This window comes from Tursiops truncatus, chromosome 7 (genome assembly GCF_011762595.2).
Source record: "Tursiops truncatus isolate mTurTru1 chromosome 7, mTurTru1.mat.Y, whole genome shotgun sequence".
NCBI classification, from domain to species: Eukaryota; Metazoa; Chordata; class Mammalia; order Artiodactyla; family Delphinidae; genus Tursiops; species Tursiops truncatus.
In genome coordinates this window covers 38,288,642-38,310,642 of record NC_047040.1, presented here as the reverse complement: position 1 = coordinate 38,310,642, position 22,001 = coordinate 38,288,642, and the positions used below count along the sequence as shown (strand labels likewise).

The 22,001-nt window shown below is 38.9% G+C and overlaps 1 protein-coding gene across 7 annotated transcripts in view; it reads left to right on the top strand.

Moving 5' to 3' along the window:
* The window catches only part of CCDC150 (coiled-coil domain containing 150), a 92,565-nt gene that overhangs the window by 47,364 nt on the left and 23,200 nt on the right, over nt 1-22,001 (top strand). For all 7 annotated transcript variants that reach the window (XM_033859924.2, XM_073807448.1, XM_073807450.1 and 4 more), the window contains 2 exons: nt 3,119-3,202; nt 21,203-21,310. In XM_033859924.2, coding sequence (XP_033715815.1) covers nt 3,119-3,202; nt 21,203-21,310 — 192 coding nt within the window. The remainder of the gene's footprint in view (nt 1-3,118; nt 3,203-21,202; nt 21,311-22,001) is intronic.

The following is a 22,001-nucleotide window of genomic DNA, read 5'->3' as shown; positions in this document are numbered from 1 at the left end:
GATAGACCCTAGGACAAATGGTGGAAGCAAGACTATACAGACAAGATCTCACACAGAAGCATACACATACACATTCACAAAAAGAGGAAAGGGGAAAAAATCATAGATCTTGCTCCTAAAGTCCACTTCCTTAATTTGGGATGATTGGTTGTCTATTCAGGTATTCCACAGATGCAGGGTACATCAAGTTGATTGTGGAGCTTTAATCCGCTGCTTCTGAGGCTGCTGGGAGAGATTTCCCTTTGTCTTCTTTGTTCTCACAGCTCCCAGGGCTAAGCTTTGGATTTGGCCCTGCCACTGCGTGTAGATCGCTGGAGGGCGTCTGTTTTTTGCTCAGACAGGATGGGGTTAAAAGAGCCGCTGATTCGGGGCTCTGGCGCACTCAGGCCGGCGGGGACGGAGGGGCACAGAGTGCGGGGCGGGCCTGCGGTGGCAAAGGCTGGCGTGACTTTGCACCAGCCTGAGGCGCGCTGTGCGCTCTCCCGGGGAAGTTGTCCCTGGATCCCGGGAACCCGGCAGTGGCGGGCTGCACAGGCTCCGCGGAAGAGGGGTGTGGAGAGTGACCTGTGCTCGCACACAGGCCCCTCGGTGGCGGCAGCAGCAGCCTTAACGTCTCCCGCCCGCCTCTGGGGTCCGCGCTTTTAGCCGCGGCTTGCGCCCGTCTCTGGATTCCGCGCTTTCAGCCGCGGCTCGCGCCCGTCTCTGGATTCCGCGCTTTCAGCCGCGGCTCGCGCCCGTCTCTGGAGTTCCTTTAAGCAGCGTTCTTAAACCCCTCTCCTTACGCCCCAGGAAACAAAGAGGGAAGGAAAAGTCTCCTGCCTCTTCTGCAGGTGCAGGCTTTTCCCCGGACTCCCTCCCGGCTAGCTGTGGTGCACTAACCCCTTCAGGCTATGTTCAAGCCGCCAACCCCAGTCCTCTCCCTGCGCTCAGGCCTCAGCTCGCAGCCCCGCCCGCCCCGGCGGGTGAGCAGACAAGCCTCTCGGGCTGGTGAGTGCCGGTCGGCACCGATCCTCTGTGCGGGAATCTCCCCGCTTTGCCCTCCGCACCCATTGCTGTGCACTCCTCCGCGGCTTCGAAGCTCCCCCCTCCGCCTCCCGCAGTCTCCGCCCGCGAAGGGGCTTCCTAGAGTGTGGAAACTTTTCCTCCTTCACAGCTCCCTCCCACTGGTGCAGGTGCCGTCCCTATTCTTTTGTCTCTGTTTTTTCTTTTGCCCTACCCAGGTACGTGGGGAGTTTCTTGCCTTTTGGGAGGTCTGAGGTCTTCTGCCAGCCTTCAGTAGGTGTTCTGTAGGAGTTGTTCCACGTGTAGATGTATTTCTGGTGTATCTGTGGGGAGGAAGGTGATCTCCGCGTCTTACTCTTCCGCCATCTTCCGCCTTCCTCTCACTACTTATAATTTTTCCATAGGTTTTTATCAAGTCTAGAATGTCTAAAATGGCTTAATTCTTCTAGCCAAGACAACTACCAAGGAGAAAACAATGCTCCAGATTAATGTGACCTCTTAACAGAATATATGCTATCATGAAAATATTTTGAACAGAGGAAGAAATGAGTTATATGTTATACAGTAATCTAGTTTGGAATGTGTTTTTACTTTTATTTGGAAAATACTCACAATATTTAAAATGAAATAAAGTGCACTACAAAGAGATGAGTAAAGAATAGCTGTAACAATGTTGGAGATAGTGAGGAGTGTCTCTTGTGTAAATTAATATCCCAATATACATGGTTTCATCTTTACAGACTAGCCCAAAGTTGAATATAAAACAAAAATCTAAATTCTTTGGCTTTAAATGCTGAAAAGGCCCTTTTGTTCTGTTATTCACAAATTAAGCAAATGTAAAGCAGAAATAGTGATTATGTCAACTTAGGATATTTACCAACATTATTAAGACTTTGAACTTAAAATTTACTGGAAATGACCCATAGTGCAGTTGGTTGGCCTATGTGATTAAGAATTCGTGTTCTTAGTCACATCTGCTTGTGTGTGTATTATTCCTACAATGGACTTATGAAGATGATTTTGACATATGGCAAATATCAGTATTTCCTGTTATTAAGATGTAACACTGAAATTGATTATGGAAAGTGAAAACTTCTATATTCAGTCACTAATAGTGTTCCTGAAGTACCAGTAAGGTTCAAAATTTAATCAAGAGAAAACTATTTTATAGTTACTTCCTCTGACAAAGTCTGAGGGAAAAAAAATAACTCATTATTAAAGGCTGTTTGAATGATTAAATACGTAATTTCATGAAATATAGAGACTTCAGTAATGTTTGTCCTAGATAACATTGTGTTGAGTACTTGATCAAACAATGTTGGAGTTTCCGACAAACATTTCTTTTGTTTTTTTCTTTTTTTACTGCCTTTTACTATGGTAACTGAGGTGTCTGCTATTGACCAAATGGTTGTGATCATTTGTCGCTCCCATTGTCTTAAATAAGTACAATCATCCTTCAGTAACTATGGGGGATTGGTTCCAGGACACTCCAGATACCAAAATCTGTGGATGCTCAAGTCCCTTATATAAAATGGTGTGATATTTGCATATAATCTATGCACATCCTTCCATACACTTTAAATCATCTCTGGATTACTTATAATACCTAACACAATGTAATGCTATTTAAATAGTTGTCAGTTGTCCATGTATGGCAAATTCAAGTTTTGCTTTTTGGAACTTACTGGAAATTTATTTTTCCTGAATATTTTTGATCCACAGTTGGTTTAACCAGTGGATGTGGAACCTGTGGATACAGAGGGCCGACCGCATATAATCCACAAATTGCATATCTGCAACCACTGATAAAACCACCCCACATCTGGTTTAGGTTGCAACTACAAGGGAATACTTGACATAGCAAAAAGAGAATTAGGAAACAAAGAACAACTGTGAGTCCTAAGGCACTCGTATTTTCATTAGCAGTCTCTCTACATGTTTCATATTACACTATGATCAGCTGTCTAAAGACAGACTAAGAGGTAGCAATAGCGAATAAATATGAATCCTGGATTCATTACTTTAGAAATAGTAAGGGTATAAATACTTGTTTAAGAAAGAAAATGATTATTCATTCTATGCCTAGAGGTACTGATACCTGTGTTTGCTTTATCAGCTTGCCCAACAGCAGGTGGAAAATGTCTTGGGAAAAATTACTGAGAGTAAAAATAAACTGGCCTATGAAAAGGGAAGACTACAGGTATGAGATTTCATTTTTTGATTTTTGTTTTCTAATTTTTTAATGCCAGTTGTCAAGCTAAATTTTGCTGGATTTTGAGAGGACTTAGCTCTGTCATTTACTAATTCTATAACTTTGGACAAGTTTTTAAGCCTCCCTAAGTTTGGTCCCTCATTCAAATCCAGGTGACTTCTATCTACACACCTATAATATAATACTGAAACCTAAAATTGTGAAGCCAAGGCTCATTCTGTGACAGTATAAAACTTTATTATAATTATTTTATGCATGGTCATTTGCTGCCAATGTAGAAAGCCTATGTTCTCTCTCTCTTTATTGAAGTATAGATGATTTACAGTATTACATTAGTTTCAGGTGTACAACAGAGTGTCTCAATACTTTATAGATCATATTCCATTTAAAGTTATTATAAAATATTGGCTATATTCCCTGTACTGAACAATCAGTCCTTGTAGCTTATTTATTTTATACATAGTAGTTTGTACCTCTTAATCCCCTACCCCTGTTTTGCCCCTCCCACCTTCCTTCCCCCCACTGATAACCAGTAGTTTATTCTCTATTTCTGTGGGTCTGTCTCTGTTTTGTTATTTTCATTGCTTTGTTTTATTCTTTAGATTCCACATATAAGTGTTAACATATAATATTTGTCTTTCTTTGTCTGACTTATTTCACTAAGTACAATACCTTTCAGGTCCATCCATGTTGTTGCAAATGGCAAGATTTCATTCCTTTTTATGGCTGAATAATATCCTCTCTCTCTCTCTCTCTCTCTCTCTCTCTCTCTATATATATATATATATATATATATATATATATATATATCTGTGTGTGTGTATATATATACATGCACATATGTGTATATATATAGAGAGAGAGAATATATATATATATTCTCACATCTTCTTTATCCAGTCATCTGTTGATAGACTCTTAGGTTGATTCCATATCTTGGCTATTGTAAATAATGCTGCTATGAACGTTGGTATTTTTTCCCCCCCAAAAATAATGGGTTTATTGAGATATAATTCACGTTTAAAGTGTACAATTTAGTGGTTTATAGTACATTCACAAAGTTGTGGAATCAGTACCACTGTCTAATGCCAGAACATTTTCATCGTGACAAAAAGAAACCCTGTACCCACTAGCAGTCATTCCCCATTCTCGCCTTCCCCTAGCGTTTGCCAACCACTAATTTACTCTCTGTCTGGGTAGATTTTCCTATTCAGGATGATGTTTAACTTTTTGAAGTGTAAAAAAGAATTCTTTTTTTTTTTTTTACCACCCCCCCCCCAGCTGCTTTCCCCCCTTGGTGTCTATATGTTTGTTCTCTACATCTGTGTCTCTATTCCTGCCCTGCAAACTGGTTCATCTGTACCTTTTTTTTTTTTTTTTTTGAGGGATTTCTCTAGTTATGGCAAGCGGGGGCTACTCTTCATCGCAGTGCGCGGGCCTCTCACTATTGCGGCCTCTCTTGTTGTGGGGCACAGGCTCCAGACGCGCAGGCTCAGTAGTTGTGGCTCACGGGCCTAGTTGCTCCACAGCACGCGGGATCTTCCCAGGCCAGGGCTTGAACCCATGTCCCCTGCATTAGCAGGCAGACTCTCAACCACTGCGCCACCAGGGAAGCCCATCTGTACCATTTTTCTAGGTTCCACATATATGTGTTAATATACGGTATTTGCTTTTCTCTTTCTGACTTACTTCACTCTGTATGACAGTCTCCAAGTCCATCCACGTCTCTACAAATGACCCAATTTCGTCCCTTTTTATGGCTGAGTAATATTCCATTTTAGATATGTGCCACATCTTTATCCATTCGTCTGTCGATGGGCATTTAGGTTGCTTCCATGACCTGGCTATTGTAAATAGTGCTGCAGTGAATATTGGGGTGCATGTGTCTTTTTGAATTATGGTTTTCTCTGGGTATATGCCCAGTAGTGGGATTGCTGGATCACCTGGTAATTCTATTTTTAGTTTTTTAAGGAACCGCCATACTGTTCTCCACAGTGGCTGTATCAATTTACATTCCCACCAACAGTGCAAGAGGGTTCCCTTTTACCACACCCTCTCCAGCATTTGTTGTTTGTAGATTTTATGATGATGCCCATTCTAACTGGTGTGAGGTGATACGTCATTGTAGTTTTGATTTGCATTTCTCTAATAATTAGTGATGTTGAGCAGCTTTTCATGAGCTTCTTGGCCATCTGTGTCTTCTTTGTAGAAATGTCTATTTAGGTCTTCTGCCCATTTTTGGATTCGGTTGTTTGTTTTTTTAATATTGAGCTGCATGAGCTATTTATATATTTTGGAGATTAGTCCTTTGTCTGTTGATTTGTTCTCCCATTTTGAGGGTGGTCTTGTCTTCTTTATGGTTTCCTTTGCAGTGCAAAAGCTTTTAAGTTTCATTAGGTCCCATTTGTTTATTTTTGTTTTTATTTCCATTTCTCTAGGAGGTGGGTCAAAAAAGATCTTGCTGTGATTTATGTCAAAGAGTGTTCTGCCTAGGTTTTCCTCTAAGAGTTTTATAGTGTCCGGTCTTACATTTAGGTCTCGAATCCATTTTGAGTTTATTTTTGTGTATGGTGTTAGGGAGTGTTCTAAGTTTATTCTTTTACATATAGCTGTCCAGTTTTACCAGCAACACTTATTGAAGAGACTGTCTTTTCTCCATTGTATATCTTTGCCTCCTTTGTGGTAGACTAGTTAACCATAGGTGCATGGGTTTATCTCTGGGCTTTCTATCTTGTTCCATTGATCTATATTTCTGTTTTTGTGCCAGTACCATATTGTCTTGATTACTGTAGCTTTGTAGTATAGTCTGAAGTCAGGGAGTCTGCTTCCTCCAGCTCCGTTTTTTTCCCTCAAGACTGCTTTGGCTATTCGGGGTCTTTTGTGTCTCCATACAAATTTTAAGATTTTTTGTTCTAGTTCTGTAAAAAATGCCAGTGGTAATTTGACAGGGATTGTGTTGAATCTGTAGATTGCTTTGGGTAGTATAGTCATTTTCACAATATTGATTCTTCCAATCCAAGAACATGGTATATCTCTCCATCTGTTGGTATCATCTTTAATTTCTTTCATCAGTGTCTTAATAGTTTTCTGCATACAGGTCTTTTGTCTCCCTAGGTAGGTTTATTCCTAGGTATTTTATTCTTTTTGTTGCAGTGGTAAATGGGAGTGTTTCCTTAATTTCTCTTTCAGATTTTTCATCATTAGTATATAGGAATGCAAGAGATTTCTGTGCATTAATTTTGTATCCTGCAACTTCACCAAATTCATTGATTAGCTCTAGTGGTTTTCTGGTGGCATCTTTAGGATTCTCTATATATAGTATCATGTCATCTGCAAACAGTGACAGCTTTACTTCTTTTCCAATTTGTATTCCTTTTATTTCTTTTTCTTCTCTGATTGCTGTGGCTAGGACTTCCAAAACTACTTTGAATAATAATGGTGAGGGTGGATATCCTTGTTCCTGATCTTAGAGGAAATGCTTTCAGTTTTTCACCATTGAGAATGATGTTTGCTGTGGGTTTGTCATATATGGCTTTTATTTTGTTGAGGTAGGTTCCCTCTATGCCCACTTTCTGAAGAGTTTTTATCATAAATGGGTGTTGAATTTTGTCAGAAGCTTTTTCTGCATCTGTTGAGATGATCATATGGTTTTTATTCTTCAAACTTTTACTATGGTGTATCACGTTGATTGATTTGGGTATATTGAAGAATCCTTGCATCCCTGGGATAAATACCACTTGATCATGGTGTATGACTCTTTTAATGTGTTGTTGGATTCTGTTTGCTAGTACTTTGTTGAGGATTTTTGCATCTATATTCATCAGTGATATCGGTCTGTAATTTTCTTTTTTCGTAGTATCTTTGTCTGGTTTTGATATCAGGGTGATGGTGGCCTCATAGAATGAGTTTGGGAGTGTTCCTTCCTCTGCAATTTTTGAAAGAGTTTGAGAAGGATGGGCGTTAGCTCTTCTCTACATGTTTGATAGAATTCACCTGTTAAGGGGCTTCCCTGGTGGCGCAGTGGTTGAGAGTCCGCTTGCCGATGCAAGGGACACAGGTTTGTGCCCCGGGAGAGGCCACAACAGTGAGAGGCCCGTGAATCGCAAAAAAAAAAAAAAAAAAAAAAAAGAATTCACCTGTTAAGCCATCTGGTCCTGGACTTTTGTTTGTTGGAAGATTTTTAATCACAGTTTCAATTTCAGTACTTGTGATTGGTCTGTTCATATTTTCTATTTCTTCCTGGTTCGGACTTGGAAGGTTATACCTTTCGAAGAATGTGTCCATTTCTTCCAGGTTGTCCATTTTATTGGCATAGAGTTGCTTGTAGTAGTCTCTTAGGATACTTTGTATTTCTGCGGTGTCTGTTGTAACTTCTCCTTTTTCATTTCTAATCTTATTGATTTGAGTCCTCTCCCTCCTTTTCTTGATGAGTCTCGCTAATGGTTTATCAATTTTGTTTATCTTCTCAAAGAACCAGCTTTTAGTTTTATTGATCTTTGCTGTTGTTTTCTTTGTTTCTATTTCATTTATTTCTGCTCTGGATCTTCATGATTTCTTTCCTTCTGCTAACTTTGGGTTTTGTTTGTTGTTCTTTCTCTAGTTCCTTTAGGTGTAAGGTTACATTGTTTATTTGAGATGTTTCTTGTTTCTTGAGGTAGGATTGTATTACTATAAACTTCCCTCTTAGAACTGCTTTTGCTGCATCCCATAGGTTTTGGATCGTTGTGTTTTCATTGTCATTTTCTCTAGGTATTTTTTGATTTCCTCTTTGATTTCTTCAGTGATCTCTCTTGGCTATTTCGTAACATATTGTTTAGCCTCCATGTGTTTCTGTTTTTTATGTATTTTTCCCTGTAATTGATGTGTAATCTCATAGCGTTTTGCTCAGAAAAGATGCTTGATATGATTTCAATTTTCTTAAATTTACTGAAGCTTGATTTGTGAACCAAGATGTGATCTATCCTGAAGAATGTTCCATGCGCATTTGAGAAGAAAGTGTAATCTGCTGTTTTTGGTTCGAATGTCCTATAAATATCAATTAAATCTATCTGGTCTGTTGTGTCATTTAATGCTTGTGTTTCCTTATTAATTTTCTGTTTGGATGATCTGTCCATTGGTGTAAGTGAGGTGTTAAAGTCCCCCACTATTATTGAACAGTGGGGTTTTTGAATTAGTATTTTCATTTACTCCCGATATATACTTGGGAGAAATTGCTGGATTATATGGTAGTTCTGTTTTTAGTTTTTTGAGGAACCTCCATACTGTTTTCCACATGGCTGCAACAATTTACATTCCCACCAACATTGCACTAGGGTTCTCTTTTCTCCACATCCTTGCCAACATTTGTTATTTGTGGTCTTTTTGATGATAGCCATTCTGACAGGTGTGAGGCGATATCTCATTGTGGTTTTGATTTGCATTTCCCTGATGATAAGCAATGTTGAGCATCTTTTCATGTGCGTATTGGCCCTCTGTACATCTTCTTTGAAGAAATGTGTATTCAGGTTTTCTGACCATTTTTTTAATTGGGGTGTTTGGGTTTTTTGATATTGAGTTGTATGAGCTGTTTATATAGTTTGGATATTAAACCCTTATCAGTCATTACATTTGCAAACATTTTCTTCCACTCAGTAGGTTGTCTTTTCATTTTGCCAATGGTTTTCTTTGCTGTGCAAAAGCTTTTAAGCTTAATTAGGTCCCATTTGTTTTATTTTTGCTTTTGTTTCCTTTGCCTTAGGAGACAGAACCAAAGAAAGATTTCTACAATGTATGTCAAAGAGTGTTCTGTGTTTTCTTCTAGGAGTTTTGTGGTTTCAGGTCTTACATTCAAGTCTTTAATCCATTTCAAGTTAATTTTTGTAAATGGTATAAGTTAGTGGTCCATTTTCTTTCTTTGGCAACTGCCTGTCCAATTTCCCCAACACAATTTATTGAAGAGACTACCTTTTTCCCATTGTATATTCTTGATTCCTTTGTTGTAAAATAATTGACCATATATGTGTGGTTTTCTTTCTGGACTCTCTGTTTTTTTTCCATTGATCTATGTGTCTCTTTTTATTCCAGTACCATACTATTTTGATTACTGTAGCTTTGTAATATAGTCAGAAGTCAGGGAGAATATGTTAATTCCAACTTTGTTCATTTTTCTCAGGATTGCTTTGGCTATTCAGGATCTGTTGTGGTTCAATATAAATTTTATGATTATTCTAGTTCTGTGAAAAATGTCATGGGTATTTTGATAGGGATTGCATTAAATCTGTAGATTGCTTTGTGTAGTATGGACATTTTACCAAAATTTCTGTGAACATGGGATATCTTTCCATTTCCTTATATCATCTTTAATTTCCTTCACCAGTGTTTTATAGTTTTGGAGAGTATAGGTCTTTCACCTTCTTGGTTAAGATCATTCCTAGGTATTTTATTCTTTTGGTGTGATTTTAAACAGGATTGTTTTGCTTTCTCTTTTTGATTGTTCATCACAAGAGTATAGAAAAGCAACAGATTTCTGTATATTAATCTTGTATCCTGCAACTTTACTGAATTAATTTATTCTAATAGTTCTTTGGTGGAGATTTTAGGGTTTTATATATAAGTATAATGTCATCTGCAAATAGTGACAGATTTACCTTTTCCCTTCCAGTTTGATGCCTTTTGTTTCTTTTTCTTGTCTGATTCCTGTGTCTAGGACTTCCAATACTGTGTTAAATATAAATGGGAAGAGTAGGCATCCTTGCCTTGTTCCTGATTTTAGAGGAAAAGCTTTCAGCTTTCCAACATTGAGTATGATGTTAGCTGTGGGTTTGTCATAAATGGCCTTTATTTATGTCGAGATATGTTTCATCTATACCAACCTTGATGAAAGTTGGTATCATGAATGGTTGTTGAATTTTGTCAAATGCTTTTTCTACATCTGCTGAGATGATCATGTGATTTTTATCCTTTCTTTTGTTAATGTGGTGTTTCACATTTATCAATTTGTAGGTATTAAACCATCCTTGCATCCCTGGAATAAATCCCTCTTGATCACGGTATATAATCCTTTTTATAATTGTTGAATTCAGTTTTCTAATATTTTGTTGAGGATTTTTGCAACTATATTCATCAGAGATGTTGGCCTGTAATTTTCTCTTTTTTTGTGGTGTCTTCGTCTGATTTTGGTATCAGGATAATTGTGGGCTCATAGAATGAATTTGGCAGTGTTCCCTCCTCTTCGGTTTTTTGGAGTAGTTTGAGAAGGATAGGTATCAGCTCTTCTTTATATGTTTGTTATTGATAGAATTTCCCTGTGAAGTTGTCAGGTCCTGGACTTTTGTTTGCTGGGAGTTTTTTGATTACTAATTCAATTCCACTACTAGTGATCAGTCTGTTCAGATTATCTCTTTCTTCCTCATTCAGTCTTGGAAGATTGTATGTTTCTAGAAATTTATCCATTTCTTCTAGGTTGTCCAGTTTGTTGGCATATAGCTGTTCATAGTATTCTCTTCTGATGTTCTTTTGTGATATCAGTTGCAATTTCTCCTCTTTCAGTTATTATTTTGTTCATTTGTGTCCTCTGTCATTTTTTCTTAAAGAGCCTGGCTAAAGGCTTATTGATTTTATTTATCTTTTCAAAAAACCAGCTCTTAGTTTCATTGATCTTTTCTATTGGTGTTTTTTTTTTTTTAGTCTCCTTTTCATTTATTTCCTCTCTGATCTTTATTATTTCCTTCCTTTAGCTGACTTTGGGCTTTATTCTTTTTCTAATTCCTTTAGGTGGTGTGTTAGGTTGTTCATTTGTAATTTTTCTTTTTTCTTGAGGTAGTCCTGTGTTGCCATAAACTTCCCTCTTAGGACTGTTTTTGCTGCATCTTGTAGATTTTGGCAAGTTGTGTTTTTATTTTCATTTGTTTCAAGGTATTTTCTGATTTCCTCTTTGATTTCTTTACCTACCCATAGGTTTTAATATCATGTTGTGTAGTCTCCACATGTTTGTGGTTTTCCCATTTTTCTTCCTGTAGTTGATTTCTAGTTACATACCATTGTGTTCAGAAAAAAATGCTTGATATAATTTCTGTTCTCTTAAATTTGTTGAGACTTGTTTTATGGCCTAGCATGTGATCTATCCTGGAGAACATTCCATATGCATTTAAACTTTATTTATTTATTTTTTTTCAATTTTTGGCTGCATTGGGTCTTCATTGCTGTGTGCAGGCTTTCTCTGGTTGTGGCACGTGGGGGCTGTTCTTCATTGCGGTGCGCAGGCTTCTCATTGCAGTGGCTTCTCTTGTTGTGGAGCACGGGCTCTAGGTGCACGGCCTTCAGTAGTTGTGGCATGCGAGCTCCAGAGCGCAAGCTCAGCAGTTGTGGCGCATGAGCTTAGTTGCTCCGTAGCATGTGGGATCTTCCCAGGCCAGGGCTCGAACCTGTGTCCCCTGCATTGGCAGGTGGACTCCCAACCACTGTGCCACCAGGGAAACCCCCATATGCATTTAAAAAGAATGTGTATTCTTCTGTTTTGGGATGTAAAGTCCAGTAGATATCTATTAAGTCCAACTGGTCTAATGTGCCATTTAAGACCACTGTTTCCTTATTGATTTTCTGTCCATTGATGCAAGTGGAGTGTTAAAGTCCTGTACTATTATTTTATTGTTGTCATTTTCTCCCTTTATGTCTGTTAATATTTGCTCTATATGTTTAGATGCTCCTGATTAGGTTCACCTATATTATGTACATATATGTTAATGAAAGTTAATCCTATTGTTGTACATATCCCTTTATTATTATATAATGCTGTTTGTTGTCTTTTGTTATAGACTTTATTTTAAAGTTTACTTTGTCTGATACGAGTATTGCTACCCCAGCACTTTTTTCCTCTTCCATTTACATGAACTGTCTTTTTCCATCCCCTCACTTTCAGGCTGTGTGTGTGTCTCTGAGATGAGTCTCTTGGAGGCAGCATATAGATGGGTCTTCATTTTTATCCAGTCAGCCACCCTATGTCTTTTGACTGGAGCATTTAATCCATTGATATTTAAAGTGATTATTGATAAGTGTGTACTTGTTGCTATTTTGTCACTAGTTTTCTGGTTGTTTTTTATAGTTCTTCTCTGTTATCTTCTTTTACTTCCTTCCGTTGTGGTTTGATGATTTTCTTTAGTGGTGTCCTTGTATTCTTTTCTCTAGTTTCTGTGTATCTATTGTAGGTTTTTTACTTGTGGTTACTGTGGAGTTCATATATATTGACCTAGAGCTTATTTTAAACCTATAGTCATTTAAGTTCAGATACATTTATACACTTTTAAAAAGCTACATTTTTTATTCCCCTCCCCCACATTTTGTGTTTTCAATGTCATATTTTACATATTCATGTCTATCCCTTAACTGTTTATTGTAGTTATAGTTGATTTTATAATTTTTGTCTCTTAATCTTGTACTAGCTTATTTAAGTAGTTGATCCACAACCTTTACCTTATATTTGCCTTTACTAGTGGGATTTTCCTTTCCTATAAATTCTTCTTGTTGTAGCCTTTTCCACTTAGAGAAGACCCTTTAACACTTGTAACATCAGTTAGATGAACTCTCTTAATTTTTGCTTCTCTGAGAAGTTCTTCATCTCTCTTTCAATTCTGAATAATAATTTTGCTGGGTAGAGTATTCTGGCTTGTAGGTTTTTCCCTTTCAATAACTTTAAATATATCATGCCACTCCCTTCTGACCTGCCAAGTTTCTATGGAAAAATCAGCTGATAGCCTTATGGAGGTTCCGTTGTATGTTACTCTTTATTTTTTTTTCTTGCTGCCTCTAAAATTCTCTCGTTAACCTTTGCCATTTTAATTATGATATGTCTTGGTGTGGGTCTTTTTAGGTTCATCTTATTTGGAACTCTTTGTACTTTCTATACTTAGAAATCTGTTTCTTTCTTCATCCTCAGGAATAAATTTTTTCAGCCATAATTTCATCAAATACATTTTTAACCTCCTTCTCTTGCTTTTCTCCTTCTAGGACCCCTAAAATGGGAATGTTGTCCCAGAGGTTCCTTCAACTATCCTCATTTTTTAAAATTTGTTTTAAAATTTGTTTTTGCTCTTCTGAATTGGGGATTTCCAATATTGTATCTTCCTGATTACTTATGCATTCTTCTGTATCTCCTAGTCTGTTATTAATTCCTTTTAGTGTACTTTTCATTTCAGTTATTATGATTTTCAGCTCCAACTGGTTCTTTTTTATATTTTCTAGTCCCTTGTTAAAATTCTTACTCTGTTCATCTATACTTTTCCCAAGTTCAGTTAGCATTCTTATTACTAATGCTTTGACCTCTATATCTGGTAAATTATTTATCTCTATTTCATTAGTTGTCTTTTCAGGGGTGTTTTTTGTTCTTTTGTTTGAAATAAATTCTTTTATCTTCTCATTTTGTTTAACTTTCTGTATCTCTAGGTAAAAGTTACTTATCCCAAACTTAAAGGGGTGTCCTTGTGTGGGAGTGTCCCTGTGCACTCTGCTCGTGTCCAGTGGCTTTGCTGGGAGAGCTGAATCTGAAGTGAGCACAGGTTACATCTTCCCCCAGGGTGTGCTGGCAGTTACCACCTTGGTGGGAGGTAGGGAGGGTCTCCTCCTACCCTCCAAAGACGGAGGGGCTAGAGCCAGAGCCAGGTGTGAGCTGGCACTTCTCCTATGCTCAATGGCTATAGCCACCCTATCAAGTGTAGGGCCAGGTATCAAGGTGCTGGAGCAGAAGCCCTAAGGGTCAGGTCCAGGCTGGTTTTGTTCCCTCTTAAGTGTGCACTCCCTCTCCCCTCCAGCAGTGGCAGCCTTCGCCCTAGTGAGCAGCTGCATCGGAGCAAAAGGGTCCAGAGTAGGTGCCTGGTGTGGGCTGGGGTGTGCACTGGGATGGTCCCAGCACATCAGTAGGAGTTCCAAGTAACTCCTGCCCCACCACTTCTGCACACACTGGTAATGATTGCCCTCACCCTATTCAGATGCAGGGCCCAGTCTGAACTGCTCCATCTCCCCCAAGTGCTTATCCTCCTTGACAGTGGCAGCCTTTACCTAGTGGGGAGCTGCTCCAGAGCAAGAGGGGCTGGAGCTGGCATCCGCGCAGGCTAGGGCAGCTGTTGGGGTGGTCTTGGGACACCGGCCAGAGCCCCAGGCCATTTTAAATTTGTTTCCTCTACCTTGTTCCTGGGAGTAAGCAAGCGTGTGTGCGCTCTTCAGGAGCAGAGTCTCAGTTTCTTACAGCTCTCTGGTATGTCCCACTGATTTTCAAACCAGCTAGTGGGATTCATCTTTCCATTGTTGGTCCCCAGGACTGGGGTTCCTAATATGTGGTTCAAGCCCCAAAATCCCCAGGGAGGATCTCTGAACCTGTGATATCCCCTCCTCTTCTGTATCCCTACTAGGGACATAGGTCCCGACCTGATCACTTCTCCCTTCCTAGCAAACTCTGTGGATCTTTCTTTGCAGCCTTGGTTGTAGACATCTTTCTGCCAGTCTCCAGTTTGTTTTCACTGAGAGCTGCTGCACATATAGATGTATTTTTGATTTGTTTGTAGGGCTGGGTGAGCTCAGCATCATCCTACTCCACCATCTTGATTCCCTCCATCGCATATGTTCTCCTTTTTGCAGAATTTTTATAACATTCCTAAAAAGAAATAATCTGGAAATTGAGATGCAAGGCAATAGAATTGACTTGTGCATGAGATGATACTGTTCTTTCACTCCATGTGAGTTTTGTCCCTAAAGTGTCCTCAGAGCAGGAAGCTTGCCACTAATAAGGCTAGACCTGCCTTAAACCAACTTCAGTAGAAACACTGACGTCTAAATTAGTGGTTCTCAGCCTTAGCTACACAGTAGGCTCCCCTGGGGAATTTAAAAAACTCTTCATGCTAGGAAGTATATGATATCTGCCATTTACTTTGAAATGAATCATTGAAAAAAGTAAATAGTTTGATAGATCGATAGAGAAAATGATGGATGAATATATGATAAGTAAGTATAAAAATGTTAATGGTTGAATTTGAATGGCAGGTGTATGCACATTTCAATTTTTATGTATATTTAAATTTTTTCATAATAAAATAAATATAAAGGGAAAACTCCCCATGACCAGGCTTGCACCCCAGAGCAATTAAATCAGAATCTCAGGGAGTAAGTCGTAGGCTTCAATACTTTTTAAATCCCTGGTGATTCCAATGTGCAACCATAGTTGAGCACCACTGGACTGAATGGTATGAAGTGAAGTCTGGTTAGGCTTGGCAGCTATAGAGCTGACTGAATAAGTAATCTCCCTAGAGATTTGCCGAACACCTCAGTGTTAATCTTATCTCATCTGCCCAAGGGACTTACCATAGGGTTAGCAGACAAGCTCCAGCCCAGAAATGGCAGGTGATCTGAAAGGCAGTTGATAAACCATGGTTGTGAAACAGTATGTTGTCCAATAAAAAGATAAAGCTATTTGGCCACTATTTGTGTGCTTTTAATTAATATTTTCCAGAGGCAGCGATGCAGTTAAGTATAATCATCTATACTTGTGTAACCTTGCACAAGTCTTAATTTTCTTGTTTCATCTTATTCACCTATGAAATGAGCTGGGGAAGTACACCTCTCTTATTTACTTCTCACTGGGAAAGGTGATCAGTGTAATAGGCTGGGTATATACTTTCTCCTTTGTGACACTAATCATCTCGTAGAAGCTGTGGCCCATGATTTTGGCCTGCTTTTAGCTTTCCCAAGAGAAATGAAGTACATTTTTAAGTGTGTGAGAAAAATCTTAAATACTCATAGCCGAATCTTAAACCCTTGAAGCCAAATTTTAGGTGGGAGTGGAATACATTTTAAGATTTATTAGTGAGTTTGATGTTACCTATCTATCCTTTTAAACCTTGATTACACGTTAGAGATCATCCTTATAATCTTAAGGAAAATACATGCCTTTTTTTCTGCTCATATTCCTGTAATAAGGGCTGAAGCTTTTTGATAGCCTTTGAAAGGTGAAACACTTTTGAAACTATTGATTCACTGGTGTTTTTATGTCATGCCTTGGATTGGCACATTCCAAAAGGCACTGACCTCACCAGCCCAAGGGAAAGTGCTCTTATATAGCACGTTATTCTTTTTTTTTTTTAATTGACAATCTTGTGTTAGTTGCTGGTGTACAGCAGACTGGTTCAGTTTTATATATATGTGTGTGTGTATATGTTCTTTTGTTTTTTTTTTTTGCAGTACGCAGGCCTCTCACTGTTGTGGCCTCTTCCGTTGCGGAGCACAGGCTCCGGACGCGCAGGTTCAGTGGCCATGGCTCACGGGCCCAGCCACTCCGCGGCATGTGGGATCTTCCTGGACCGGGACACGAACCCGTGTCCCCTGCATTGGCAGGCGGACTCTCAACCACTGCGCCACCAGGGAAGCCCCAGTTCATTCTTTTTTATGGCTGAGTAATATACCAGTGTGAGAGTGTGTGTGTGTGTGTGTGGTGTGTGTGTGTGTGTGTGTGTGTGTGTGTGTGTGTATATATATATATATACACACACACACACACACACACACACACACACCTTCTTTATCCATTCATCTGTCGATGGATATCTTGGTTGCTTCTATGTCTTGACTATTGTAAATGTATAGCATATTACTCTCGTAAGATAATCTAAAAGAAGAGCTACATATTAAATGTAATCAAAACAATAGTCTGCTGTGTGTTCTCTCAATTGGATTATAATCGATTAAAATATTACATATGAACCATATTAGATAAAATATTGCATTGTCAAAATTGACTTAATGATGTAAATACCGGGTTTTAGGTGTTAATGCAGACTGTCAGAAACTGTCGCCTCACACTCAAACATGATTTTAGTTTCATATATGGTGCTGTATACTATTGCATTATCTAAATATGCCCAAATGTATTTATCCTTTTTTTTTTTTTTTTTTGCGGTACGTGGGTCTCTCACCGTTGTGGCTATCCTTTCTTATGTCGATGGATATTTAGACAGTTTTCAGTTGTTTGCAAATAATGCTGATATGATGAATTTTTGCACATGTCTTTGTACTCATCCAAAATATTCTCTATTCTAGGTATAATTCTTAGGATGAGAATTGCTGGGTTGTATGATGTACATAAATGGAAATTTACTAGAGTTTGTCAAATTTCTCCTAAAAGTAATTATACCAGTTTAGAAAGCAGTCTATATAAGAAGATGTAGAGTGACATGTGTTAACATGGATGAATCTTATAAAATAATACCACATGGGCTTCCCTGGTGGCGCAGTGGTTGAGAGTCTGCCTGCCGATGCAGGGGACACAGGTTTATGCCCCAGTCCAGGAGGATCCCACATGCCGCGGAGCGGCTGGGCCCGTGAGCCATGGCCGCTGAGCCTGCGCATCCGGAGCCTGTGCTCCACAACAGGAGAGGCCACAACAGTGAGAGGCCCGCATACCGCAAAAAAAAATAATAATAATAATACATACTGTTTAGGGATACATTTAGAGTAAAATTATTAAAAAGGAATAAGCATGATAAAACATCAAATTCAGGATAGTAGTTAACTCCAGGATGGAAGAGATTTAGTTGGATTAGGCTACACAGCGGGTTTCAACTATATTAGTAATGTTTTGTTCTTTTTAAGTTGAGTGATGAATAGAAGGGATGTTGCTATATATGCCTGAAAGATTTCCAACATTTTTTTTTATAAATTTATTTTATTTATTTGTTTATTTTTGGCTGCATTGGGTCTTCTTGGCTGCATGCAGGCTGTCTCTAGTTGCGGTGAGCTGAGGCTACTCTTCATTGCAGTGCGTGGGCTTCTCATTGCGGTGGCTTCTCTTGTTGCGGAGCACGGGCTCTAGGCCCGCGGGCTTCAGTAGTTGTGGCTCGCGGGTTCTAGAGCACAGGCTCAGTAGTTGTGGCGCACAGGCTTAGTTGCTCCGCAGCATAGGGGATCTTCCTGGACCAGGGATCGAACCCATGTCCCCTGAATTGGCAGGAGGATTCTTAACCACTGCACCACCAGGGAAGCCCAACACCTTTTTCTTGTCTTTAAACATGTTAGTTAGTGCTTTATGTTCACTTTAATCTACCACTGGCCTCATCACTCTTATACCAACTGGATTCAAATATTATGTTAGCTACCTAGCCCCTTAGGAGCAGCTGCATTTGTGACCTTAATTTAGAGATTATTTAAAGGTTTTGTTTGTTTTGTTTTAGTAAATTTTTATTGAGCTATAACATATTATACAGAAAAGTACACAGGGTACAGTTAATGGATTTTCACAAAGTAGAGGTAACCATGTGACCAGCACACAGAATATTCCCAGCACCCAGAGCCCATTTCATAGCCTTTTTCAGTCACCATCCCCCATGATGTTACTATCCATCATCCTGACTTCTAATACCCCAGATTAATTTTTGAACTTTGTATAATAATACAGTATATACTTTTTGTGTGTCTTGTTTCTTTCACCCAGCATTATAATTGAGAGATTCATCAATGTTGTTTGTTGTTGTACTTCTTTGGTTTGAATTGCTTCATGGAATTATATGAATATTATTAAGGGTGCTGTGCTGAAATTATCAGTTTTATGAATGTATTTTCATACTTCTAGTCAAAATACATAACTCTGGCAGTTTAGGTTGTTTCAACTCTGTAGCTCATTTCAAACTTTGGGGTAACGTTGTAGGCTTGTCCTACTTTATTTCCAACTTATATGTATCGAAGAAGAAAAAAACCTAGGAAATTTATTAATAGCATTAATTTAGAATACTTGAATTATAAAACACATAAAAATAAGTTCCTTTTCATCCATTTCTTAGGTGTCTCACAGTTTCTATAGTGTTATATTTTATATTAGAAAATATATGTAAGGGGCAATATTAGGGTAGGAGATTAAGAAGTACATACCACTGTGTATAAAATAAGCTACAAGGATATATTGTACATCACATGGAATATAGCCAATATTTTATAATAACTATAAATGGAGTATAATCTTTAAAAATTGTGAATCACTATGTTGTACAGTTGAAACTTACATAATATTATAAATCAACTATACCTCAATTTTTAAAAATATGTATCTATATATATTTAGATAATTTGAAACAATAGGAGGATATGACCTTGACCGAAATACTGGTATTTCCCGAGACTGCCTGGTAAGCTAGCTATGGAAACTACTTGGATTTTAATGACACAGAAACATCAGATCTCTGAGGGCAGCAGGATTTATTTGCTTTTGTGTTCTTCCCCATTTCAGTGTCCTGAATTAGAAATCCTTCCAAAAAATAAACCCAGTATAAAAATTAAAGTGCTTCATAGATGAGAACATGCCATCTGACAAGTTTCAGGGCATTTTATTGAGTACTCTGAGGCTGGGGGTAGCGTAAATTACCTGAGAAATATTGTGGAATAAGGATATCCTGTGTTTTGTTTGAAGAGAGGCAAATCTAAAATTCTTGAGTGTTCATCAGTATTTTCCACTGAGTTCTAAGGTTAACAGCAGTTTGCTTACGTTTATTTTGGTTTTGTTCTTGTTTTTTTTTGCGGTACGCGGGCCTCTCACTGTTGTGGCCTCTCCTGTTGCAGAGCACAGGCTCCGGACACGCAGGCTCAGCGGCCATGGCTCATGGGCCCAGCCGCTTCACGGCATGTGGGATCCTCCCGGACCAGGGCACGAACCCGCGTCCCCTGCACTGGCAGGCGGACTCTCAACCACTGCGCCACCAGGGAAGCCCTGCTTACGTTTAAAATGAGAATAAGTGTTGCATCAATACCTCCCTTTAGAGGCAGCCATTCTAATTCTGAACCTTAAGTGAATACACTTAAGGGGGAGCCATGGAACATGTTTTATACTGTACACTGTGGAAAAGAGCACCAGAAAGAGGCAAAGATGAGAAAAAGAAGGATTCTTCTGATGGAACAAGAGAGATTTCCTGAGACAAATGTGTTTTCATGTAGCCTTTCTAAAAAAACTAAGTATTAGCACTCAAATTTTAACAGTTCTTGAAAACAATCAGTGGCTACAACCAAGAGGAGTTTGCCCTTCAGAGGTGGGAAACAAGAAAAGATACTGAGAGAGGAAAAAGTTTATTTAAATTAAAAATTTTGGATGAAATTTTTTCTGATTCAGAGATAGGCTCAGTAATGTTAACTGTTGATTTGTATTGAGAGGGTTGGGAATAAGAGGAAGAAAATGTAGAAATATACACAATTTGGAGATTTGTGAGTAAATATTAATGATTTTATTCCCCCAAATCATCTTTTCTTTAAAGTGAAAGATGTGAGTAGCCAGCTTTATGAGTTAGTTTTCAAATATAATTCAGCCTATAAGAACTCTGTTAATTCAACTTTCATAATTCTCTGTGGGTAAACACAAGACTCTTGTCTCCTTACATATTGACAATTCTAATTATCCGTACTCAGAAAGGGTTTTGAATACTAGATACCACAGTTCCTTTAAAATTGAGATATTTTACCCACAACGTCTCACTGTTATATTCATGAGTCATGTTAATTTGGAGTTTCCATAAATGCTATAAACCAAATGAATTATCTCAGTACATGTATAGGGCTATAGCCTACTTTTATTTGTTGAAATAGCTATTTTAGTTGAAATAGCATCATTAGAGGGCTTCCCTGGTGGTGCAGTGGTTGAGAGTCCGCCTGCCGATGCAGGGGACACGAGTTCGTGCCCCGGTCTGGGAAGATCCTGCATGCCGCGGAGCGGCTGGGCCCGTGAGCCATGGCCACTGAGCCTGCGCATCCGGAGCCTGTGCTCCGCAACGGGAGAGGCCACAACAGTGAGAGGCCCGCGTACCGCAAAAACAAAAACAAAAACGAAACAGCATCATTAGAAAAACTTAGGATTGCTTTTTACAAGTTTTAAGGATTTTCTGTGATTTTTTTTTTTTTTTGCATAACTTGTGACATCTTTCTTTTTTGTTTTGGAGTATATATATATATATTTCATTAATGAGACTTGTTTTTTTATTCTTCTGTTTTTTTCTCTAGATAAAAGTTAAGCAGCTAGAAGAACAACTACATTCTTTTACTGAAACCAGTTCACAGAACGACCATCTACGCAAGTTCAGTAAGGCACTAGAGGGCAAATATGCTCAGGTGTGATTAATAGCTATAAAACAGATTGCTTCTATGTTGTTTTAATTAGCTTTTAAGAAATTGGTGCCTTTCTCCCCACCTCACCATATGATCCCAGAAAGATGAATATTCTCTCACTTGACTCAATTTATCAAAAACATTTTTAAACACCCTTGATGTACAAGGTTCCACTCAACCACAGAAGAATTCATAAAGATGCCTGAAGCAGTATTGGGACACTCAACTTGCTAAGATTAGGAATGTACTCAGCAGACTTTATTATAGAATAGAAGGTTATGCCTTTCAGAAACAAAATAGATTGTATTGTGAGCATGCATAGGGAACATCATCATGATGAAAGCATCGAGAATCTCTATCATAGAGGAAGTGGTTTTTTAATTTGAGCCTTAAAACTTTCGGCAGACGTGAGGAACCAAGTATCTTTGGGTTTTTGGGTTTTTTTTTGCAGTACGCGGGCCTCTCACTGTTGTGGCCTCTCCCGTTGCGGAGCACAGGCTCCAGACGTGCAGGCCCAGCGGCCATGGCTCATGGGCCCAGCCACTCCGCAGCACGCGGGATCCTCCCGGACTGGGGCACGAACCCATGTCCCCTGCATCAGCAGGCGGACTCTCAACCACTGTGCCACCAGGGAAGCCCTCTTTGGGTTTTTAATTACAGGCAAACGCAGAACTCATTGCCAACAAGATATACC